We start from the raw sequence: 26,401 nt of genomic DNA, 5'->3' as shown, positions 1-26,401 counted from the left end.
TTGTGATCTTGGTTGGCTTCTAACATTATGGATCTTCTGTAAAATGATGTTATTAGTAATGATTGGTGTCCAGATCAACCCCTAAGTTTTTCTGTAATCACTGATCCGTGTTCTTTTAGTGAACACGTACCATGTGAACACGTGCAAGTATTTGATTGTCATATAGCTAGAGAAATACCTAGTATAAGTGTTTGCTTGATTTCTGATCACAATTTATTGCATACTACAAAAATGTAGTGACATTTAAAAATTATGTCTGCCAATTAATTTTTAACCATTGATTGCTACAAGGATAATATTTTCTTATTAGCACACAAGTGTGCTATCTACGAGATAGCTGTTGCCTCAAAAAGGTTGATTATGATAGCTAATCAATATTATGGTTACATATAAGCAGAGGCATGCTTATTTATATAAGTGGTCTCTTGATTATACATCTAGGTGTATCCTCACTAAAGTTCAGCTAGCTTGCCCCTGGGCTTGGGGCCGTTGCACTAAAGATAGAAGGTTGGTTAAATGGGGGGAAAATGGTGTAAATCCAGCAGTTTACATGTTCTCCTAAAATCTTATCCAACATATGGTGTTATCTGTATTATTCTTACATATAAAACGATTGTTGCTTGTTATGTCAGTACGTATAGTTTACCATATCAACTTAATTAATAATTTCAGCATAATATAAATGAACTAAGCAAAAGAGGGATTGTCCAAATTTATTCGTTTAAGTTTTAGAGAGCATATGACAAATTCACAGTTCACATTGGCTTCAAGTGAGGTGAGTATCCACAGGTTTCCAGATTGGAGTACAAGGCTGGCCATTCAGGTTTCCATGATTTTTTTTTTTTGTAAAATAAGTATTGCAGCTTTCAGATGATGGTACCAACACATATAAAATAATTTACTGTACGCAAATTACTAAGTCTAGCTTGAGTGAATCATATAAAGAACAGGTCCTCCAAAATTATTCTTTTAGACTGATGTTTATTTGCATTTAGACTGCACCCTGCATGTGTTATATTCAGGAGTTCAAATTTACTGGTTAATCTAACAGTTTTATATCCATTTCTATGTGTGTATATGTTCAGTTTAAGAACCATCACGTGTACGTTGTACACAACTATCTGTCTTTACTACAAGAGAGATGAGCTGTACGACAGTGTCATCACCACCCAATCTGGAAAGCGATAGAGATCCGTGGAACAGGTTCCCTCCGGTGAACTGTTTGGACTTCACTAGCACATCAAATTAGCCAAAATATGCTCTCTATCATGTAAGTCCATTCACGGTTATACATAACCTTTTGTAGTAAGTTGTGATTTACTTGCATCTTATGTAAATATTTTAAAGGTTTCTCAGTAACCGCTGATGTGTAGCTTATGAATGCTTATTTGCTTACTAGCAGTCTAGCAGATTATAGTCAGATAACTGCACACAACCTTTAAATCTATTTTTTTACGCAATAGCAGGAGCTCTACATTTCAATTAAGGATAGAGAAAGAGGGTTTATGTATAAAGCATATAGATGAAAACACGGCCCTCACAGACAAAACAGGAGATAAGTGAAAAACTGAAACCGCTCTCCTGGAGCACTAGCCCCACTAGCGAAGGCCCTCTTCCTCTGCTCTCTGTCCTCTTTTATTCTTACAGCTACCTGGAATGTTGATTCTGTAATATTGTTGAAAATTCTCCCGTTTGTTTCTTTCCAAAGGTTCGAGAAGGTATAGATGACCACCCCATTGAATCGTCTTCTTTCTGTTCTGGGTATTCTTCTCGCTGCCTCCTGCCACCAAATGTTGATATGAGGTGTAGGTCATCAAAATGTTCCAAGATAGAACTATGTTCCAAACTGTCTTAGCATAAATATCCCTTAGTGCTTCAATTACATAATAACTATACATTGTAATGTCAAGTAATACTGCAAAGTCAACAAGGTAGCGACAACCTGGTATATGCAGCAAGTACAATTTTTTTAGCGACGGTGCAATGCGAATTTGAGGAATTGTCATAGACACAGGTTACTTATTTCTTCTTTTTATACTTCGTCTCACTACATGCAATAAGCATTATGTTCAAGACAGGTTAGAGGGCCCAACCTTAGATCTGTGAAAAAAGAAGCGGCTACTCGGAAAGAAAGAAAGAAAGAAAGAAAGTGAGAGAGAGAACCGGCCACTGACGAAGCTCTTGACCTCAGTGCTCTCTCAAACAATTCTATATTGTCATACAAGTTCACTCCGAGAACGAGCACTTTTACAATTTATATACTTCATGACTTCATTATTCATATTGCAACCATTATGAGGCTCTTGCAGGTTAAACAAGTTGCATATCCTCTTACTGTCATACACAGAAAAAAAGAGTAAGTTTTGGATCACAAGACTATTTTAAGCGGTGTTGCGGTAGCTTAAATATCCTTTCATTTGGTGAAATTAAAATCTACTTAATAAATTAGGGGCTATTTGGTTCCACCGCTTTCCAAAGTTCACATATAAACCTATCTCAAATTCATATGGTGGGAGATAAAAAATTAATTCTATAGATCATCGTTCCATGTTTCTACTTTATAACTTATGACACGCTCTTCAATTCACTCCTCTATGATAGAAATGCAACACATAAGTATCTCTCTGGTATAACCAACAATAATATACAATACACAATCATATTATCTTAATTAATATATGTCTAAATTATGATTATTAAATAAATTCAATTCTAAGGATCTAAACGGGGCCTTAGTGCTTCGATTATATAATAATAACTATACATCCTAATGTCAAATAATACTGCAGAGTCAACTAGGCAGCGACAACCTGATATATGCAGCAAGTACAATTTTTTTTAGCGACGGTGCAATGCGAATTTGAGGATTTGTCATAGACATAGGTTACTTCTTTTTATACTTCGTCTCACTACACAGTGTAAGCTATGCCAACAATCTTCTTCTGCTAATAGGATAAAATATAAGACATAGGACAATATATTTGCAACGAATAGAATATGAAAATATTCATATACAGTATGCATTATATTCAACTGTAAATCTGTAATATGCGGCACATCTGTTTTACTTTAATATAGAGTATATAACACTACTATCTATAACAGAGTGCAAATGGTTCAGCTCATGGCCTGACAGGCTCGCGGTAGGCGCGGCAAGCCGGCAACGCCGCGCCCTGGGTTTCTAGTCAGGGTCTGGGTCTTGGGGTGGCTGGGTGCACACTGCTCACCTCAACCGGCCTCACCCAACCAGGGAAACACGGTACACCGACAAGCAGAAGCAGGACGCGGCACGGCGGGGTTGCATGACCCGCGTCCCAAACCCCGCCACCTGACGCCTGACGGGCCACGAGATCTCATCGAGCGTGATTATTCATTCCATTTCCATATAGGCAAGCCTTCCAGTCGCTTCTCTCCCTGCCCAACCGAAGCACGGCACGGGCGCACGGCAGCTCCTGCACCCGCCACGCGTCCGCCCGCCCTCCCGCCCATAACCACGTGTGCGTCGAGGTGGCCCTCGCCTCCCCGGCCCGCTCCTGTTATATCCTCGTCGAGCCCCTCACCGCCGCACCAACTCTCGCCATTGCCAATCAGGCTCTCTAAAGCAGTCAGAGATTGAGGATCACCGATCACGGTCCCCAAAAGCAGCGGCTAGCTCTGTCACCTTCGATCGGACTAAGGTCGCGTCGACGTCGACGGCGATGGACGCTCCGGCCATGCTCACGCGCAAGCACGTCCCCGAGGACGTCGGCCTCCGGAACACCGGCGAAGGTGAGTTACTCCCCGACCCCGCCGGCCACCGAGCCGATCGCTAGTCTGCACTACGTACTACGCGTTCTCTCTTACCTTACTCTGTGATGCTGCGCGTGCAGTGGAGGACGAGGGAGCCGGGGGCCAGGCCCAGCTGCACCGCGACGAGAAGCAGCACAAGCCGGTGCTGAAGAAGGTGAAGGAGAAGGTGAAGAAGATCAAGAACACCCTCGCCGGCCACGGCCACGGCCACGACGGTGAGCACGGCGGCGGCGACGAGCGCATGGGGGACGCAGGCACCGGCACCGGCCGCGGCAGCAGCAGCAGCAGCGAGAAGGCGGAGGAGGACGCGGTGGAGAGGGAGGCCGCGCTGGAGAAGGGCGGCTACATGGAGGACGTCGAGGACAAGCCCGTCGTCATGGGGTCCGACCCCGAGGTGCACGGCGCGCCAAGTAAGTGCTCCCACCTGTTCACCGGCGCCGCGTGCTAGGCTGATTCGGTTGCACGTGTGCTTACGTGTCTGCGCGACCCGTTTGCAGTGTACGACTCGGCGAGGGCACCGGCCGTGCAGGACCTCGTCGCCAAGTACGATCAGCCGGCGCGCACACCGGCCGTGCAGGAGGTGGAGGGCGACGGCGCCGAACCTAGGGTGCGGCTCGGTGAGATCGGCGGCCCCGTCGTCGAGGATACGGCCGCGCCGCGCTCCACGACGCCCGCCGCGCGAGGTATGGCACACGCCGAACGCCACTCGATCATGTCTTTTGGCACTCTGCTCGTGTTGCCCTGGCACTTGACACGTTTCCTTTTCGTTGCAGAGAGTGAGGACATAGGCACGACGCCCGTGGTGCAGCAATTCGAGACGATGAGTTTGTCCGACGACCCGGCGCACGTGGGCGCGGGCAAGAAGGGCGCCAAGGCAGAGGAGTGGAAAGACAAGGCCGCGGACACGGTGGGCGGCGCGGCCGGTGGCGCTAGCTACACGGACAGGCTCAAGAACGCGGCCGCCGGCAGCACGGAGTACGGCAAGAAGCTAGCGAGCACGATGTACGAGAAGGTCGCCAGCGTCGGCACCGCTGTGGGAGTGGGGAAGCGCGACGACGAACAACGCACGGAGGCGGTGCCGGCGTCGAACACCGCCGGTGCGGAGGAGTGGAGAGACGCCCCCGAGGCCACGGACACGGACGCGACGAGAGGCGCCGGGTACACGGACAAGATCAAGTCGGCGGCCGCGGGCACCACTGGGTACGGCAAGCAGCTGGCGTCCACCGTGTACGACAAGGTCGCCGGTGTCGGCACCGCCGTCGCGCCCAACCTCCGTCCGCAGGAGAGCTCGGCGAAGGCGGAAGGCGCACACAGCGAGGCAATGCCGGTGTCGGACACCGGCGCTGAGTTGTGGAAGGACGCCCCAGCTGCCACGGACGCGACCAACACCGCGTCGGGGCCGGCGGGCTATACGGACAAGATCAAGTCCGCGGCTGCCGGCACCACGGAGTACGGCAAGCAGCTGGCGAGCACCGTGTACGAGAAGGTCGCCGGCGTCGGCACCGCCGTGGCGGGCAAGGTCCAGCAGGCCACGCAGTCTGCCGGCACGGCGACGCCCGGGCCCGGCGTGCAGCAGGACACGACCACCCCCGGCGCCGGCGGGCAGGACAAGGGGGTGACCGTCACGGGGTACATCGCCGAGAAGCTCCGTCCTGGTGACGAGGACCGCGCGCTCAGCGAGGCGATCTCCGGCGCCGTGCAGCGGCGCAAGGAGGACGTCGGGGGCACGGTAGCGCAGCGCGTGCCGGCGCCCGGTCAGGTGATCACGAAAGCGCGCGATGCCGTCACGTCGCTCACCGGCGGGAACCGAGTCTCCGAGACCGTACAGCCAGCCACAGCCACAGGTACATTGGAACAATAGAACTACCTTTTTTTTTTTGCCAGAAGGAACTCACCATTAGCAAACTGACGAGAGACGGGTCGCAGGGGAAGACGTGAAGGAAGGCTATGCGACGGAGGCGCCTGTGATCCGCGGGGAAGAGATCGGCAGCGCGAAGCTGAACACGAATACCATGTGAAGTGCTGCTACTAATGGAGTCTGGAGAGCACGGCTGCTCTGTGTGATTATTGTGTCAGGTTTGTGTACACGTGAATGATGTGGTTTGCGATGTGGAGCCGAAGCTGGAATAAGCGTGCTGGTTGTGTTTACATGTTCGTGTGATTGTGTATCAACATTTCCACAAGTTATTGTATGTATGTATATGTGAAAAAAGTTGTTCCGTTTTTTGTGTCAGTTTTTTTTTTTTTTTTGGTTGCCTGTTCGCTGCTTGGTTTCTGGGCTGGTTTGGGCTAGTTGGTGCGAATTTGTTGTGAGAGAAAAATACTGTTGGCTGGCTGATTTGGGCTGGCTGAAACCAATAAACGAACGGGGTGAAGAGCCATCCATTTGAATAGATTTAATAGATGTGATGGTTTTAAAATAGTAAGAACCATTACCGATGAACTTAAGTTATAGCCCAAAATCTAAAATATTGCTGGCTTCCTGAATGGTCGGGAACTAATTTAGCGCCGGTTCGTAGCTAGAATTTATAGTATTTTTTTTTCATACCAAAACAGTTTCAGCTGGTTTATCAGCTGACTTTAATACCAGTCGAACAACCCTTTAGGTTCTATTTGTTTCGCTGAAAAAAATAAGCTAAAATATTATTCTAGCTGATTTGTTGTGAGAGAAAAATATTGTTCTGACTGAAAAAACAAGCCAAAAAGTATAAATTATAAGACAAGCGAACATGGTTTTAGTTGTTGGCTTATTTCGTGAATGCATGAATTTCTGAATGGCGGGTGTCTAGATCGGAACTGTCTAGCTTAGAAACTATTTGAATCTTAATGAGCTCAATTTTGTGCTTATTGCTAGTACTAGTAGTATGTTCGTGCTAATACTACGGCAACATTCGGATGTGTAAATTAGAACTATAAAAAGATATCACAAACTGGTACTCCCTCAAATTACATTCTAATATTTTCCTTTATGGATAATTACATTGCAACTCCATTAATTACTATACAACTACAAGCATAATTGGAAAATGCTGCGAATCCTAACCTGAGTAGTGGAAATAACCTCCACCGCAACACCAACACATGTATCATTAGCACATTGCATACTTATTAATAAATTAATAATGCGGTAAAGCAAGTTATAAGATCTAGTAGACATGCACGTGCGACACACTCATGTCTTTCAAAATTAATTCCTTGGAACAAAACATTACAATGTCATCTCTTGGATGTGTTATGAATTTTTTCGTTGAGGATAAACCTCGACCTGCACCTAACCTTTTATGTCTTGTCTATTAGCAACACCCAAAACTTGTCTTCAAGGTGGAACTTCAGCACACTTGGATGATCTTGACTCTGGCAGGGTCATTGATATGTCTGAGTGTGATCGAGCATCTCGTGTTTCAACATTATTTCAAAGATCACAGAAACAAGCTACACTCACCCCTACTGAATTCAGTGGTTGCTTCAATCTCTCACTCTTCTGGATAAGTTCCTTCTTCTCCTCCTTTTTCAGAACTATGAACAATGAAAATGAAAGTACATTGATCAGATCATAAAGTACAAGACAATTGAAAGGTTCTTGTATGGTTTTGGTAATTGAGTGACAACCTAGGTGGAATAATTGTGTTTATGTGAGATACACAGGTGATTAGTCCACAGGTACATATGTGTGAGCAACATATGCCATAAAGGTAAAAATGGCTTGTAGATGTTGCAAAGCTCACACATGTGATGATGAAGGAGCTTATTACACATGAGACATGACATTTAGTCATGTGATCAAGGTGGAGAAGATCAAGACAAGACTTGGCTTGATGGACCGGTTACAAGCGTGAAGGGCAAGTCGGAGGCTTTGGAGCGATGGACCGCGTGGCGGTGAAGCTTGAGCAAAACTTGGCGCCGATGGACGAAGACAACGGTGAAAAGCAAGTGAAGTCAAGATCGATGAACCAATATGATCACATGATGATATGAAGTGGATCATATCATTGTTGATCATGTTGGTGCATATGTTGCATCGACATTGGAGGAGATGGAATGGAATGTGCAAGGCAAAGGTATAACCTAGGGTATTTCATTTCACCGGTCATAGGTGTGTAGAGAAGTTGATGACCGGGTTTAGGGTAGATGGCCGTACTATCAAGATGGGCAAACTTGTTTGCATATTGGTCATCTAGTGCCACTTGAGTGATCCAACTTTGCATCATCGCTAGGATCGAGTGGCGTGGCAAGTTGAGTGACTATTCCTTTGAAAAATGTTTATGAAAAGCTAACACACATACACATGGTGGTGCACACTTGGTGGTGTTGGCATATTTGCAAAGGAAAAAAGTTAGAGTTGTTGTGAATCAACTTAGAGAAGAGAAAAAGGTTTTTCGGTGTACTCCAAACTATAGGATGGTTCTTGGATTGGAATACTGCTTTGATCCATTGTGATTTGGATCAAGTATGCATATGGGATGTGTAGCCCTCTGAATAAGCTTTCCAAAATGTCTAAGATCATCAAAATCGGAGTTCAGAGCTAAGAGTTATAGCCGTTTTAGCGATGAAAGGTCTGTGACCGAACACTGGCGCGAAAAATGACTGTACGCTGAGGGTCTGCGTCCGGTCAGCACCTGTGAGTCCGGTCACAGCGTCCGGTCAATGTTTTTAGCATGTCCAGAAGAGACTGGATGCTCAAGAGTCTGGTCAGTGATGACCGGACACGTTCGGTCGCTGAAATACGTTGCTGGAACCTCTCTGTAAGTGACCGGACGCTAGGTTTCAGCGTTCGGTCGTTATGACCTGCGCCTCCGGTTAGTATGCGCTTTGCCCAGTGAAGGGTAACGGCTATTTTAGCCCTTGGGGCTATAAAAGGAGTGTGTGGCCTACCTTGGGCTGGTAGCTGAGCACCCTCATGCCTATGTGGCTTGTGTAGGAGTGCTTGGATGCTCTCTAACTCACTTGTGCTTGCAAGAGTGCGAATTGATTGTGAGTGAGTGTGATTCTAGTGCGTTGCATTGTGAGATTGCATCGAGTGACACTAGATAATCGAGTTGCAAGCCGGTGGTGCTTGTTACTCTTGGAGGTTTTCACCTCCTAGACGGCCTGGTGGTGGTCTCCGTCGAAGCCCGCAAGAAGCTTGTGCGGTGCTTCGGAGAAGAGCTTTGTGAGGGGCATTGTACTCGCCCCGCGGGAGTTGCGAAGAGCAACTCTAGTTGAGCGTATCATTGAGCAACCCTCACTTTTGGGGTAGGTTCTTGCGGTGCCCGATGTGTGGGCTTGGCGGGTGTGGGGGTATTAGCCCCTATACCCTTATGACTATGCTTGGGCCAGCCCGAATCGGTGGGTCCGGTCTACCAAAAGACGATGTGCGGCCCGATTAACCTGATCGGAGTCCCGCGCAAGGAGTCAAGGCGGATTTGGCGATCAATCAAGATCCTGGTCGGTTAGAATAGGAATCCTTATTCGGACCACATATGGTAATTGTAACTGGCTAGGATTAGTTTCCAGATCTGTAACCCTACCCCCCTGGACTATATAAGGCGGGCAGGGGATCCCCTCTAAAAAACATATCTCATTGACATACAGCAATACAAATCAGACGCAGGACGTAGGTATTACGCCTTCTTGGCGGCCGAACCTGGATAAAACCTCAGTGTCTGTCTTGCGTCACCGTCTTATTTGTGGCTTGCAGCATCTGTCTGCCGACAATCTACTACCTTGGGCATACCCCTAGGTAGACTGCCGACCATATTTCGTCGACAGTGGCGCGCCAGGTAGGGGGTGTGCGTACTGCTCTCCAAGCAAACAAGATGGTCATCATCTCTGGCTCCATGGCTACATCGAACAGCCTCACGTTCACCATTGGCCAGATCACCTGGACCACCGACTCCAACGACTTCATCGCCATGACCACGGAGGAGGCGTGGATTCAGTCTGCGCCGACCACTGCTTCACCTGCATCGGCTACGGCTCCGACCACGACGGATACGGCTCCAACCACGATGGATCTGGCTCTGACCATGGTACATCTGGCTTCGACCACGCCTGCATCATCTTCAGCCACACTGACAACTCATCATCCGCTTCCCCGCTACAAAGGGAAGTAGATCGACAACACCGACCTGCTCGACTCCATCGATCGGGTCGACACCAAACTTGCTGAAACCCTAGCTCTAGTAAGTACGATTCAAAGTCAACCTAATGAGCAGGTAACCACTCCCCACAACAGATCTACCCGACCAGCTCGGACCAGTCGTCCTGCACGACTTGGTACAGATCTCGTGGTCATATCTACTCCTGAAGGGCGCTCCGCTCGTCGCCGGCCAGCCTCCGCGCGGGTCTCCAGCTCTCCGAGTACGAAGCCCCGATGGAGAACCACCAGGTCCAGCCCTAAGGCCTGCGAAACACTGCCTCCAGCTATGCGTATAACTTACAACGTCGCTTGGATCTGTGTTTTATGCACCGACCTCGGCCGAAGCCACGCAACTTCGTCAACATGATCCGGATTGAAGATTATCAAGAAGGATCCGTCCACACAGTCCAAGAGGGCGACTCCAGCTCCTCGTCTGGCATCGCATCTAATGCATGTGTCCACACCGAGCTTCAGCATCATGAAGACGACAGCGTCAAGTACGATCTAGATCTACCAGACCACGCCCTAGGGTTTTCTCAATTCCCGTCTTTCCTGCCAAGACAAGGGGATTTGGTCCATGTTGTCAGCAATGACGAACCACCAGCAGTTGGCGAAACAGAGCAAGAAAGGACTGCACGCGAAGCACGCAATATTGACTGGTTTAATCGCCGACAAATCAAAGCCGAAGCAGACCAGGAGGCGCGACGCATAAGGGTCCAGCCATGCGACCTCAATGATGCTTTCGATAGGGTGGGGGACAAACAGGTCTTCAGGACTCCCAGTGCCAACGTAGCCATCGCCATGGCGACAATGCAACGGCTACCCAACACCCCAGAAACCCAAGCGGTTTGCGATGAAATACAAGCCTATCTGACGGCTGCCATGGCCCAGACCGCAGAGATTGTAAATCAAGTCCGGGCTCCATCCATCTCAGTCGAGTCAAGCCACAGCCGCCAGCACCCAAGTCGCTCACAGCCACTCAACCAACGTGGCTCGCGCAACAATGACCCATCAGACAACCGTCAAGGCGGAAACGGTGGCCATGATGGTGGTTAGGATGACCACCGCCGTCGGGAGGACAACCGCCGTGATGTCCGGGATGATAATCGCCGAGACAACCATGACAATCGCCGTGATAACCATGGTCGCAGGGCTAATCCAGATGGCAATCGAGATTGCCGTGATGGCAATAACGATCTCCGCCATTACCTCGGTGGACACGATCTGCGCACTCGCATCAACCAGAGAGCCGACGATCGAGCATCCTATGAAAGCTATCGCCGTATGGAGTATGACACTGCCCACGGCCCGCCGGGTTTGAAGCAGTTTACTCCACACCTTCGCCTAAGTCATATGGCCCAAGAATTTCAAGCTCGAGAAACTTCAGAAGTACGACAGCAAGGAAAACCCTGAATTATGGGTCATGCTCTACGAAACTGCGTGCAGATCAGCCATGGCTGACGAGCACGTCATGTCTAACTACTTCCCAAGTCGCTGTTGGCCATGCAGGTCACCAATGGCTGGTCAGCTTGCTGACGAACTACTTTGATTCTTGGCAGGAGCTCAGGCAAGCCTTCATCGACAATTTCATCGCTACTTGTGAACAACCGGGCAACAAGTACGATCTGCAATGGATCCGAGATCAGGAAAGATGAGCCACTGCGTGAGTACGTCCGGCGTTTCTCGGAGATGCGCATCAAGGTCCCATCAATCTTCGACAATGAGGCAATCGAGGCTTTCATCACTGGCCTCCGCTTCCACGACGCCCTAAGAGACAAGCTCCTCCAGAAGAGACCTGAATCGGTCACAGCGCTCCTAGCCACCGCTAAGAAATATGCGGATGCCGACGACGCTAAGAAGATAATTATTGAAGAAGCAGCAAGGGTTCCACGCTCCGACCACCCCCCATACCGCGACGACTACCACGGCAACCGTGGTTGGAACGATAATTTTGACTGCCGCAACCAGCGCAACGACTCCCGCGACCACCTGCGACCAACGTAATCAGCGGCGTAGCCGCCGTGACGATTACAGGAGCAAGCGTGCTTGGGAAGACGATGGCGAGGTCAATACTGTTAAAAAGGGTGGTGGACATCATAATTACGAAGACAACTATGCCAAAGCATTGAAAGGGCCCTGCCAGCTCCATCCTAAGTCAAACCATACCATGGAGAATTGCCGCGTTCTCAAGTCTATCTATACGTGTCAACAGGCTCCGGATACATCCGATAAGCCTAACGATGCAGGGGAACAGCGCAACAAGGATAACGACGACGACGATGCAGACCCTCGTCACAAGTACGTCAAGCCAACCAATCGCGTGCACACCATCATCGGAGGCAAAGTGTCCATCGAGACCAAGCGGGAACGCAAGTTGCTCGCCTGTGCTTGCTTGAACGTGGCCAACGCCGACAACCTCCTCGCCGATCCATGACTCCCTCCATGGTCTCACCGTGAAATCTCTTTCAGCTGAAAGGACCAATGGGCTGCAATACCTGAGCTAGGATGTTTTCCCCTAGTCCTCGATCCTTGTATCAACAAGGTCTAGTTCGACAGAGTACTGATCGACGGTAGCAGCTCCATCGATATACTGTTCAAGAACAGTCTGCCCGCCCTGAAGATAGCTCAGACGGATCTCAAGCCATACGAGGCACAGTTCTGGGGTGTTCTCCCTGGATAGAGCTCTACACCTCTCGGGCAGATCACGCTACCTGTGCAGTTTGGAACCCCAGACCACTTCCGCACCGACTACGTCAACTTTGTGGTCGCTGACTTCGACGGCACCTACCATGCTATTCTTGGTCGACCGTCGCTCACCAAGTTCATGGCCATACCTCATTACAGGTATCTGGTGCTCAAGATGCCTACTGAAAAAGGAGTCCTAACCCTCCGAGGCAACATGTACGTAGCTTATACCTGCGAGGACGATAGTTTGAAAATAGCAGAGGCTCACGACCTCTCTATTCGCATGGCCGAAACCATGCTCGACGCCAAGAAGACCTCGGCCGACCACCTGGAGATCCCAGAGCTCGAGGCTCCATGCAAGAACATCAAGTCCAAGGAGCACAAGGTGATCCAGCTGGTCAACAGGCGATCCCAGCAGAACGGCCCTTATCGGGGCCAACTTGGATCCCAAATAGGAAGACGCGCTCGTCAGGTTCCTGAGGAGCAATGTGGATGTGTTCGCATGGAAACCTGCTTGACATGCCTGGTGTACCTCAGAATTTGATCGAGCACTCCTTGAATGTCAACGGCAAGGCCAAACCTATCAAGCAGAAGCTATGATGGTTTGCTCGCGACAAAAAGGAGGCGATTAGGGTAGAAGTTACACAGCTTTTGGCAGCCGGATTTATCAAAGAAGTGTATTATCCGGAGTGGTTAGCCAACCTAGTTCTTGTACGCAAAAAGAATAATGAATGGAGAATGTGCGTTGATTACACTGATCTCAACAAACACTGCCCTAAGGACCCCTTCGGCTTATCTTGCATAGACAAGGTCGTAGATTCAACCGCCGGTTGTGAGCTCCTTTCCTTTCTCGATTGCTACTCTGGTTATCACCAGATCACTCTAAAAAAGGATGACCAGATCAAGACATCTTTTATCATGCCTTTCGGCGCCTACTGCTACACGACTATGTCGTTCAGGCTTAAGAACGCCGGGGCTACCTACCAACGCGCTATACAAGCCTACCTCAAAGAAGAGATAAAAGACGACCTCGTCGAGGCTTATGTTGATGATATAGTCGTCAAAACCAAGGAAGCACATACCCTTGTTGACAACCTAGAACGCACCTTTATAGCCCTTAACACATTCCAATGGAAATTAAACCCAAAGAAGTGCATCTTTGGTGTTCCCTCTGGCATACTACTTGGCAACATCATCAGTCACGATGGCATACGCCCTAACCTAGAGAAAGTCAAAGCTGTCTTGGACATGAAGCCGCCCAAGAAGGTGAAGGATGTTTAGAAGCTCACCGGGTGCATGGCCGCCCTCAGCTGTTTCATATCAAGATTAGGCAAAAAAGGATTACCGTTCTTCAAACTACTCAAAGCATCCGAAAAATTTGAGTGGTTGGAGGAAGCAGACGCTGCCTTCACATAGCTGAAACAATACCTTACATCACCTTCGGTCCTCACTGCTCCAAGAGAAGATGAAACACTGCTGCTTTACATTGCGGCTACTAATCGAGTAGTCTCCACGGCCATGGTGGTCGAGCAAGATGAGCCCAGCCATGTCTACAAGGTACAGCGACCAATCTATTTCATTAGTGAGGTACTCAATGAGTCCAAGACCAGGTACTCACAGATTCAGAAGTTGATCTACGCCATACTGATAACATCCCGAAAGTTGAAACACTACTTCGACGGATATCATGTGGTGGTCATGACTGAGTACCCTCTGCGAGACATCATTAGCAACAAGGATGCGAACGGGCGCATCATCAAATGGGCAATGGAACTATGCCCCTTTTCCTTAGAGTTTGCAAGCCGCACTACAATCAAGTCTCAGGCACTTGTCGATTTCATCGTCGAGTGGACAGACTTAAGCACGCCTGCCTCTACCGAAACCGATGAGTATTGGACAATGTACTTCGACGGCTCTCTCAACATCGACGGTGCGGGAGTAGGAGTCCTTTTCATGTCACCATCCAAGGAGCAGCTCTGTTACGTCCTTAGGATTTATTTCCTAGCATCTAATAATGCCACCGAGTACAAAGCATGCCTACATGGTTTGCGCATTGCAGTTGAGCTGGGCGTTAAACGTCTCTATGTCTACGGAGACTCTGCTCTAGTCATCAACCAACTCAACAAGGACTAGGACACAACCAGCGAGAAGATGGACGCATACTACAAATTGATCAGAAAGCTAGAAGGCAGGTTCTATGGCATCGAGTACATACACATGGTCTGGGACAAGAATCAAGTAGTGGATGCACTGTCAAAGTTAGGATCATCCCGAGCCAAAATCCCACATGGCGTATTCGTCCAAGACCTGCTCACGCCCTCCATCGAAGAGGAAGATTCCACGACAGACAAGCCTCCAGACCAGCAATTGGTGGCTATGGTTCCAGCGTCGAGCACCATTGAGCCGCCTCCGACCACTCATGAGCCCGACTGGGGAATATCTTTCATCAAGTACTTAACAGATGGCAGCGGCTATACTAATCGGATAGAAAATGAGCGCCCGATACGTCGCAGTAAGCAGTATCTGCTCGTCGATGGTAAGTTATGGCGCAAAAATGCAAAGGAGGAAATCTTGATGAAGTGTATAACCCAGGAAGAAGGCGAACATCTCCTGGACCAAATCCACTCTGGCTCCTGCGACAACCACGCGGCCTCAAGAACACTAGTCAGCAAGGCTTTCCGAGCAAGGTTCTATTGGCCGTCAGCAGTAGCCGACGCAGAAAAGCTAGTCCACCACTGTGAGGGTTGTCAGTTCTTCGCCAAGAGAATCCACGTACCAGCACATGAGATCCAGACAATACCAGCCTCTTGGCCCTTCGCATGCTGGGGACTAGATATGATCGGGCCCTTCAAGCCGGCTCCTAGGAAATTTACGTGCGTCTTTGTGCTGATCGACAAATTTTCTAAGTGGATAGAATACATGCCTTTGGTACAGGCATCCTCAGAGAAGGCTGTCACGTTCCTTGACCAGGTCATCCACCATTTCAGCATACCCAACAGCATCATCACTGATCTAGGTACTCAGTTCACCGGGAACGCTTTTTGGGACTTCTGCGATGAAAGGAGCATAGTGGTAAAATACGTCTCGGTGGCGCACCCTAGAGCTAATGGACAAGTCGAGCGGGCAAATGGCATGATCTTGGACGCATTGAAGAAGAGGATGTACAAAGAAAATGACAAAGCTCTCAGAAGATGGCTCAAAGAGTTACCAGCCATGGTCTAGGGACTCAGAACTCAGCCCAGTCGTAACACCGACGTCTCACTGTACTTTATGGTTTACGGCACTGAGGCAGTCCTTCCAGCAGATATAGCTTTCAGATCAGCACGGGTAGAGAACTTCAACGAAGGAAGGGTCAATGAAGTACGAGAACTAGAAGTGAACAGCACAGAAGAGAAACGGCTCGATTCTTGTGTATGTACGGCCAAATACCTAGCTGTTTTGCGCAGGTATTACAATAAGAACGTTAAAGAGCGGTTCTTCGTGGTCGGGGACCTAGTCCTGAAGTGGAAGACAAACTAGGTTGGTGTCCATAAACTCGCAACCCCATGGGAGGGTCCTTTCATGATCAAGGAGGTCACACGACCAACATCTTACAGGTTAGCTCACCTGGACGGTACTGACGTACCAAACTCGTGGCACATCGACAAGCTTAGACGTTTCTATGCTTAACTACTGAGATATGTACCCCTCTTATACTTTTGATTTACTTCAATAAAGTTATTATGATTACTCCGACCACTCTAATGCGTCACTTCGAATTTTATGGTTATTCTAACTTAGCCAGTAAAAGCCGACCACCACTCCTTCTACGGTTTTCGAACAGGTCCTATCTCCGGTTCCTCCCAACACGTGCATGGGATCCGCTCTCTATGTTACGGGTGATCGGTAGGTCCCCCTTGGTTTGACTTGTCCACGTCTATGTGTGCACAGGTCACGAACCTCACACTCCAACCACATGGCAAACTAGGGCCACACAAACTTTTCGGGATGATGTGTCGAGCAAAATGGTACAACTAAACAGAACGTTAACATGTTCTCACTTAGTTACACCAGCATAAGTTTCAATCTTAAAAACGTTTTATACAAGGCAATCAAGCTTATAATGATATACAATTACATTATTACAAGCTTGCCTGAAGAGGCCCAAGTTTACAATAACACAACTATTTCCCCCTTCTACAGCTCTATGCCTATTATATTGGCTGGTCAGGGCACGCAGCACCTGCTGCTCGCTGCTTCCGATACCCTACTCGGGTCTTGAGGACTCTCGTGCTAGTCGAGCTGAAGGGGATGGCCCCGCCGATGCCTGGCTGGTCGAGACTGCAGGCTTCGTCGGTTGGCTTGCAACTGATGGCGTTTCCAGCTGACTTGTCGATGGCGTTCCCTATACAGGTGTTGTCCCACCTCCACATAGGTTAATGTTGCCAATTATCTTTGATGACAGGTCTAGCTAGGCCATCCAAAGCTCCTCTGCCTTGTCTGGGTCTACCTCCTTCGGGTATCCAGCTTCTAGGCGCTTGAGATCGATCAGGGGGTAGTGGGCACGCACCATGCTTAGCACATGGGCACCCGTGTACTCACCCGCCTCCTTCACGAACTCTTGGAACCATCCCCATGCTTGTCTGCATCTCTCGACCAGTCCGAGTTGGGGCGTCCTTGGCTCTTCCTCTATGAGCGCCGAGTCAATAAGGTCGAGGACGGGCATAATGCTAGTGGCCACTTCCTAGCACCGGTTCTTCCATGTGTCCCGATCCTCGGTGGCCTCGAGGCATCTTGCTTTCCAGCCATCACGCTCTTTGATCACGGCTTCTAGATGCCTCTTGACATTGACTTTTAAAACTGAACAATGTGCAAGACATCAAATGTAATGGCACGACAAGACAAGGCGGGCAACAAAATGAGAAAGGTGGTCTGGAATACTTACTTTTTAGTTCCTCCTTCATTTTGGTGGTGTGGTCCTGGAGTTGAGACTGGGTGCATGCTAGTTTCTCGTTGTCCTCCTTCAGACGACCACACTCTGCGGTCACGCGGCTATTCCCCTCTTGGAGGTAGGTTACTTCAGCTTCTAAGCCTGCATTACAGCTGTCACTACCAACAATGCAACAACACATGTTACACACCTGCTGTGATAAAATGATAACTTACTTGTTTTTCCTGCTCTTTGTTATTAAGCTGGCCGACTAGGTTCTGGTTCTGTGCCTCTAGCTCTGCCCTCTCCTGGTCGGTGGTTTCAAGTTGGCGGCGCAAGTGTTCCACCTTGGCCGCCAGTTCTTTATTATTTGTCGTGATTCCCTCGATCTGGTCAAAGCACCTCAATCGGTACTTCGTGATCTTCATCAAGTCCTGCATATAAACAAGCTAAGTCAGACAGATTGACAACATAACAGGGTCAAGTGGTCAAGCCAAACATACCTGGACTTCTGTCACCAGACGCTTTGCCGCCCGTTCGACTCTTAGGGTCTCTTCGACCTTTGGGATTTCTTCGTGCATAACCCACTCGTCGTTCCGTCAGTGCGACACATATACATATTGTCGTTTATCTTGGGGACGGCCCAGGATTTCTTCTACTTCGTCCTCTTTGGCCTCTTGCTCAGGGGGCGGCGCCGGTCTGGAGTCTACAGTCACCGCGACCACCATGGCTTTCCCATGAGACGTAGCATCGGCTAGCATGCTATGTGCCAACCCCGGTTGCTGCTCCTCGGCTTGGACTAGTTCCTTTGGCACCAGGGTACCTGCTTCAGCAGGGTTTGTGCTTGGAGCACTTGTACTTTGCTCGGCTATCTTCTCGACCAGCTACTCGGGGACTGACGTCTAGTCGCCCGTCTGCTGAGGCTCTAGTGGAATTTCTTCTTCAGGTTCCTCCACAACTGGCCGCTGAGCAGCTCTTTCCGCTAGCACTGGCGATGCCATGCCACATCTAGCTAGCTGGTTGGGATTTTCGGTGGACGCCGACCTGATACACTAGGGAAAAGTTCAGAAGATAATAATATTCAATACAAATTATAAGCTTATATCAAAGTTACAGATACTTACATCTTGGAGGCATGGAATGACGTGGCGAAGGAGCGTCTCTTCGATCGCGCCTGCTCCACGTGCTCGGCGGGTTCCACCGGGTCTTTTCCGATGACCGGTACTGGCGCCAGGGTTTGATGCTCGACACTTCCCTCGCTTGTCCTTTATGTTGCAGTGGTTGGTGATGCGATCACTGCTGGCACAGAGGAGCCACCCTGCTCCGTCGACCCCATCTGTCTCCTCCTCTTTCGAGGGACAAGCCGGAAGATGTCCGCATCCTCTGCTTCATCGTCTGACAGGGGGAAGATGGCTTGGCGCCGTTTGTTGGCAGCCGGCCGCTTGCTAGCAGCTCCGGTCGATGCATCCTCCACAACCTCGAATGCCGCCCAGTGGACGTCTTCGGTCCTGGCGCTGGTCTAGGTGGCTGGGCCGGCAACTTGTGGCCAATCCACTCTAGGCGGTGGAGACACAAACACTGCTGTCCGGTCACGATCATTACTCTAAGAAACATAAAGGAGAAAACAGTCAATTTCTTGTTACAACATGATTCTACAGTTACAAGGAAGCATCATTTACCTTTGGGGGAGGTCGGGCCAGCTTGAAGGCATGCTTGATGTCGTTTAACCTGACATAATTGGGATCGGCCAGGTTGAATAGCTCCCCAATCCTGGCCTTGACTTCTATCTTGTCGAGCGCCTCTTTCCTGGTCCTCATTAGATCTGCACTTCCCTAGTACTCGAAGCCAGGATGTACCCTCTTTTGGCAGGGCTGGATCCTTTGGCTGATGAAGTTCTCGACCACGCTTGGACCATCCAGCTTTCCCCATGGGATCATCCCGAGTAGTTCTGTGATCTGCTCCAAGTTCTCAGGCTTCTCCAACCAGCTGTTCTTCTTCTCTGGAATCAACCCCATGTCGCACAGGGTGATTGTGTTCGGCTCTTCGCGGATGTAGAACCACTTCTTGTACCATTTGTCTAGTGAGGTGTTCCAGGGGCAGTGCAGATACTGGGCCTTCATACCGTCACGCAGATTGAGGTAGACGCCTCCGGCTATCTTCGAGCCGCCGCTCCCTTTCTTCCGTAGACAAAACAAGTGGTGAAAGAGGTCAAAATGGGGCTGGAAGCCACCATAGGCCTCGCAGAGATGGATGAAGGTGGAGACAAGAAGAATCGAGTTGGGATGTAGATTGCAAATCCCAATCTCGTAATACAAGCAGAGACCCTGAAGGAAAGGGTGCACTAAAACCCCAAAACCCCGCTTGAAGAAATCCTCGAAAACCACAATCTCACCTGGTTGTGGATCGGGGAAGCTTTCTCCTTCCGGCGCACGCCATCCCGCAAGTGCCTTGTTGTGGAGCACTCCCATGGCGACGAGGTCTTCGATGGTCTGCTCATTGCTCCTTAACTTCCACCACTCCTTTGCCATGACTCCGCCTTTCTTCTGGGCGTCTCTCTTTGCCATTAGTCTATCCTTACTAGAGGGGTGGATGCGGTGGTGAGGGGATTGGTGATGATTTTCGGAGGAATAGGGTTCGGCAAGAGGAAGAAGAAGGTTGCAGCGGCGAATGACAATGGGGATCGGTAAAAGTAACTTACCAGATCTATATTATAAATAACAAAGAGCTCCATCATTTCGTCCGCCCGAGATTCTTAGGAGACGTGCGCACATGCCGTAGACGGTTGTTCACACAACTTCGAGATCTACGCCAATAAACGTGCCCCTTCGTTACCAGTGTATGCGCCTCTTCGTTGATAGAGGGCCCACACTGACGCACCTCCATACAGGTGCCACACGACTGTTTGCCAGAAAAGAGCAAGAAGACAGAGTGACGTACTATACCCGTCTACTTTTTTAACCAGACGTGTCAGACTGGACTTGACAGAGAAAGGAGATAAATAAATACATCAAATAATATTACAAGTGGCGTTTGTATTTTTGCTTCATGTTTTGTGCTCAAGGATAGATCAGACTACTACAATGCTTGGGGACTGCTGAAAGGTCCTTGTTTGGTTTTGGTAATTGAGTGACAACTTAGGTGGACTAATTGTGTTTATGTGAGATACATAGGTGATTAGTCCACAGGTACATGTGTGTGAACAACATATGCCATGAAGGTGAAAATAGCTTGGAGATGTTGCAAAGCTCACACATGTGATGATGAAGGAGCTTAAATGCACATGAGACATGACATTGAGTCATGTGATCAAGGTGGAGAAAATCAAGACAAGACTTGGCTTGATGGACCGGTTGCAAGCGTGAAGGGCAAGTCAAAGGCTTTGGAGTGATGGACCGCGTGGCAGTGAAGCTTGAGCAAGACTTGGCGCCGATGGATGATGGCAACGGTGAAGAGCAAGTGAAGTCAAGATCGATGAACCAACATGATCACGTGATGATATGAAGTGGATCATATCATTGTTGATCGTGTTGGTGCATGTGTTGCATCGACATTGAAGGGGATGGAATGGAATGCGCAAGGCAAAGGTATAACCTAGGGCATTTTATTTCACCGGTCATAGGTGTGTAGAGAAGTTTATGATCGGATTTAGGATAGATGGCCGTACTATCAAGAGGGGCAAACTTATTTGCATATCGGTCATCTAGTGCCACTCGAGTGATCTAACTTTGCATTGTCGCTAGGATCGAGTGGCGTGGCAAGTTGAGTGGCTAACATCCTTTGGGAAATGATTGTGAAAATGCTAACACACATACATATGGTGGTGTACACTTGGTGGTGTTGGCACATTTACAAAGGAGGTGGTGTTTGCAGGGGTGAGATGGGTTTGGGTCCCTCTCTTTTAGCGCTTTCGGGAAAATGGAATGCCTATTTTCTATTGCACCGGATGCAAATTCTTATGATTGGCACATTGGAGCAAGGGTGAAGAAGTTAGAAGTGAAAACGAGCTGATCGCGAAGACGCTGGCATCGGTCAACTGATCGGACGCTAGGTCTGAAAGCACCGGACACTGGCAGGGTGCGTCCGGTCAGGCTGACGTACAGTGACGCAGAAGCTGGAGTGTGACCGGACGCTGGGCTGTGTCCGATCAAGTGTGACCGGACGCGTCCGGTCGAGGTCGGTACCTTACTGGAAATGACTGGACGCTGGGGGTTTAGCGTCCGGTCAGTTGAAGCTGCTATGTTCGGTCAGGTCACGGGACCGTTGGAATCGGGACACGTGGTCATCTGCGGGCGACCGGACGCTGAGGTCCAGCGTCTGGTCAACACGACCGGAGCGTCTGGTCGGCCCAATTTTTGCCCAGTGAAGGATTAACGGCTAGTTTAGCCCTTGGGGCTATAAATAGAAGTGGCCTTCGGCCATGGCTGGTACTGAGCACCTAAGGGGACTTAGTGTCCATGCTTGTGAGTGCTTGGGAGCCCTCCATCACACATATACTTGATAGTGATCATTCGATTGTGTGAGTGAGCGATTCTAGTGCGATTGCATCGTGAGGTTGTATCGAGTGGCACTAGGTGATCGAGTTGCAAGCCAGTGGTGCTTGTTACTCTTGGAGGTTGCCACCTCCTAGATGGCTTGGTGGTGGTCTCCATCGAAGCGCGCAAGAAGCTTGTGCGGCGCTCTAGAGAAGTGCTTGTGAGAGGCATTGTGCTCGCCCCGCGGGAGTCGCGAAGAGCAACTCTAGTAAAGCGTGTCATTGAGCTACCCTCACTCAAGGGGTAGGTTCTTGCGGCGCCCGACGTGCGGGCTTAGCGGGTGATGCTAATTAGCCGCCGAACCACCAAGTGAGTGGTTGACATAACGGGGACTAGCGTGTTGGCAAACACGTGAACCTTGGGAGAAAAATCATCGTGTCAACCTTGTTCTTCCCATTGGTTTGTATCCCCATTACACAAGCTTGTAATTACTTCTATACATATTAAGCTTGTGTAGTTGCTCTTGTAATTAGATAGCTTGTGTAGCTTGCTAAATACCTTCTTGCTTGTGTAGCATAGAAGTAGCTCCCTTGCGTGGCTAATTTGGTTTTAGTAACCTTGTTAGTCATATTGCTTAGTTTGTGTAGCTAAGTATTTGCGCTCTCTAATTAGGCATTGGTTGCCTTGTTATTGAGCATTGCTAGTGAGCTTAGTTAGCTTTGTGCTTTTGCTTACTAGCAAGTGTAGGAGCTCCCTTGTTGCTTAAAGTACTAGCGGCATAGGTTTCTGTGACCTTGCTTTTAGAATTGGTTAGGAGAGCTCTAGCTAGCCTAGCACCTTTGTTGCTTGATTAGTATCTTTGCAAGGTGCTAGTGAACATAGATAGAGGGGTGTAGTCTTGGCTAGACCGATAGTTTTAATTCCGCACTTATTTCGGTTAGCCAACGTGATTAAGTTTTAAAAAGGACTATTCACCCCCCCTCTAGTCGCCATCTCAACCCTTCAACTGCCCAGACCACTGCCGTGCTCGGGGACTACCTAGACCACTACCATGCTCGGGGACTGCCCAGACCACTGCCGTGCTCGGGGACTACCCAGACCACTACCGTGCTCGGGGATTGCTCCGACCACTGCCATGCTCGGGGACTGCTCCGACAACTTATGTGCTCGGGGACTATACCGACCACTGCTCGGAGACTGGTTCTCCTTGGCTACATGTGATTTGTACTCACATACAATTGAGAGACATTTATTTAGACCTTGCTTCAAGGCTCATACTTCACCTTCCAGCAAGCTCGGGGACTACATCGGTACGATGCACCTGCCGGTGCATCTCGTATCGCCTATACAACGATTGGATTCTTAACTTTAATGGAAATTCTTTTTTAGACCCTGGCACCATGTGCCTACGTCACCTACTACCAGGCTCGGGGACTAAGTGGGCACACTTCACCTTGCGGTGAATGTGTTTGTTTAATCGACCCTTATGCTTTGATTTATTGTAAGGATTACTAACGTGCTCGGGGACTGTCCTGACCACTGCTCGGAGATCGTTCTTCTCGGCTACATGTGATTTGTACTCACATACAGTTGAGAGACATTTATTTAGACCTTGCTACAAGGCTCATACTTCACCTTCCAGCAAGCTCGAGGACTACATCGGTACGATGCACCTGCCGGTGCATCTCGTATTGCTTGTTCGACAATTGGGTTCTCAACTTAATTGGGAATTTTTTTCAGACCCTGGCACCACATGCCTATGTCACCTACTACCAGGCTCGGGGACTAAGTGGGCACACTTCACCTTGTGGTGAATATGTTTGTTTTTCGACCCCTACGCCTCTGATGATCAAGGACGCTATGCTCCAAGACGCACTTACATTTCTGTTCAGCAATACAAGTGGGCACACTTCCCAGGACGGAAATCTTTTTCTTGTTTCTTAAGAGCACCATATATTATTCGGACAACCTACTTCTCCGGTGACAACGGTGGTCAGAGACGTCAAGGACTCAAGCCTTACTTGTCGGAGAAGGTTAAAATGGCGTGTCACAGCATAATGCATGGTGCTCGGGGACTAGCTATGGGGGTATTAGCCCCTATACCCTTATGGCTATGCTTGGGCCAGCCCAGATCGGTGGGTCCAGTCTACCAAAAGACGATGTGCGGCCCGGTTAACCTGATCGGAGTCCCGCGCAAGGAGTCAAGGTGGATTTGGTGATCAATCAAGATCCTGGTCGGTTAGAATAGGAATCCTTATTCGGCCACATATGGCAATTGTAATTGGCTAGGATTAGTTTCTAGATCTGTAACCCTGCCCCCGGACTATATAAGGCGGGCAGGGGACCCCTCTAAAAAATATCTTTCATTGACATACAGTAATACAAATCAGACGCAGGACGTAGGTATTACGCCTTCTTGGCGGCCGAACCTGGATAAAACCTCGTGCCTGTCTTGCGTCACCGTCTTGTTTGTGGCTTGCGCGTCTGTTTGCCGATAATCTACTACCTTGGGAATACCCCTAGATAGACTGTCGACCATATTTTTTCGATAGCGGGTGATGCCAATTAGCCACCAAACCACCAAGTGAGCGGTCGACACAATGGGGACGTAGCATGTTGGCAAGCATGTGAACCTCAGGAGAAAATCACCGTGTCAACTTTGTTCTTCCCATTGGTTTGCAATCCCCTTACACAAGCTTGTGATTACTTTTATATACATTGTGCATATGTAGTTGCTCTTGTGATTAGTTAGCTTGTGTAGCTCACTAGTTACCTTCTTGCTTGTGTAGCATAGAAGTAGCTCCCTTGCATGGCTAATTTGGTTTGTGTAACATTGTTAGTCACTTTGCTTAGTTTGTGTAGCTAAGTATTTGCGCTCTCAAATTTGACATTGGTTGCCTTGTTATTGAGCATTGCTAGTGAGCTTAGTTGGCTTTGTGCTTTTGCTTACTAGCATGTGTAGGAGCTCCCTCATTGCTTGAAATACTAGTGGCATAGGTTTGTGTGACCTTGCTCCTTGAATTGGTTAGGTGAGCTCTAGTTAGCCCGACACCTTTGTTGCTTAATTAGGATCTATGTTTTAAATCGTGAGCTATCAATTTTAGCGTGAGGCTGTCCTAGGCGCTATTGGCGCTATAGCGAATGCTATAGCGGCGCTATGGCTCCGCTATAGCGGCAGCTAAATGCAGTAGCGTCAACTGACTGCTCATGCTATAGCGCCGCTATTTGCACGCTATAGTGCGCTATTTGTTTACAATTCTAGAAAACATAAAAATCTATCAATCACTCAATCCTCAATCACTCAATGTCACAATCTGATAACTCATAACTCATAAGTCATAAGTGATAACTGATAACATCCACCATAATAATCATAAGAGCAAAGTAGCAGATAGCCAAACAGGCAACATAACCACATGAGGTTCATACATGCAAAGCCAAACAATCATAAAGGGATTAAACTTTAAAGTTTAAATGCATAAAGCCATAAACTCATGAAGTACACACTTTGCATTCCACATCCACAGCACAGGCAGAGCAATGATCTTGATCATTTAGCCTCCGAATCAGAACTATCATAAGAAGGTTGTTCAATTTAGCAATTTTGGGACATCCAGCAATAGCGGTTGGTTAGCGGCGCTATGGCGCTAAACGCACTTAGCGGCGCTTTAGCGCGCAATAGCGGCAATAGCGCGCATAGCACAAAAATGAGCAATTGCGTCACGCCAGTTCCTATGGGCCGCTATAGCACCGCTATAGCGTCGAAATAGCGCGCTATTTTTTCATGGATTAGGATCTTTGCAAGGTGCTAGAGAACTTAGATAGAGGGGTGTAGTCTTGACTAGACTGATAGTTTTAATTCCACACTTGTTTTGGTTAGCCGATGCGATAAAGTTTTAGAAACGACTATTCACCCCCCCTCTAGTCGCCATCTCGACCCTTCAAGTGGTATCAGAGCCAGGTCTCTCTTTTATTGTCTTCACCGACCCGAGAGGATGGCGTCTAGTGAGCTAGATGTTTGTGAGACTCATATTTTTTATGGCACAAACTTTGCATGTAAGAAAAATTACATGCTTGATCATTTTCATGCAAAAGGACCTAAGTTTTGGTAGATTGTCACTAGTGGTCTCACTTATGTATTGGACCATAGAAATCTCACCAATGCTCAAAGAGTTCTCTATAAACTTGATGAACATGCTTGTTGTTTTCTAATGGATGCATTGAGTTTTGATTTGATGAAATGGGTAAACTACACATGAACTGCTCATGAGATATGGGAGTCCATCAAGTGCACCTTTGGTGATTCCTCCATATGGGATGATGGCAAGTTCAAGAAGGAGGCGCATGAGGATGTTGAGCATGACCACAACTCCGTGATTGTGGAAGATTGCTCCACCTCATGGTCAAGTGATGATGATGATCAATCCA

At 48.7% G+C, this 26,401-nt stretch overlaps 1 protein-coding gene across 2 annotated transcripts; it reads left to right on the top strand.

Moving 5' to 3' along the window:
* Positions 1 to 3,532: 3,532 nt before the first annotated feature.
* Positions 3,533 to 5,976, top strand: LOC136486468 (low-temperature-induced 65 kDa protein-like). 2 transcript variants are annotated; one of them, XM_066483369.1, is made up of 5 exons: positions 3,533 to 3,768; positions 3,870 to 4,199; positions 4,287 to 4,472; positions 4,563 to 5,633; positions 5,716 to 5,976. In XM_066483369.1, exons 1-5 carry the CDS (start codon positions 3,699 to 3,701, stop codon positions 5,805 to 5,807), a joined length of 1,749 nt encoding a protein of 582 aa, XP_066339466.1. In that variant the 5' UTR covers positions 3,533 to 3,698; the 3' UTR covers positions 5,808 to 5,976. The 2 variants fall into 2 exon arrangements, with proteins under 2 accessions (XP_066339466.1, XP_066339473.1); XM_066483376.1 differs by having other exon boundaries at positions 5,705 to 5,976.
* The last annotated feature ends 20,425 nt before the right edge of the window (positions 5,977 to 26,401 follow it).

Source organism: Miscanthus floridulus, chromosome 1, assembly GCF_019320115.1.
Source record: "Miscanthus floridulus cultivar M001 chromosome 1, ASM1932011v1, whole genome shotgun sequence".
Classification (NCBI taxonomy): domain Eukaryota; kingdom Viridiplantae; phylum Streptophyta; class Magnoliopsida; order Poales; family Poaceae; genus Miscanthus; species Miscanthus floridulus.
The sequence above is the reverse complement of the archived record's forward strand: the minus strand, read 5'-3'. Positions and strand labels throughout refer to the sequence as shown.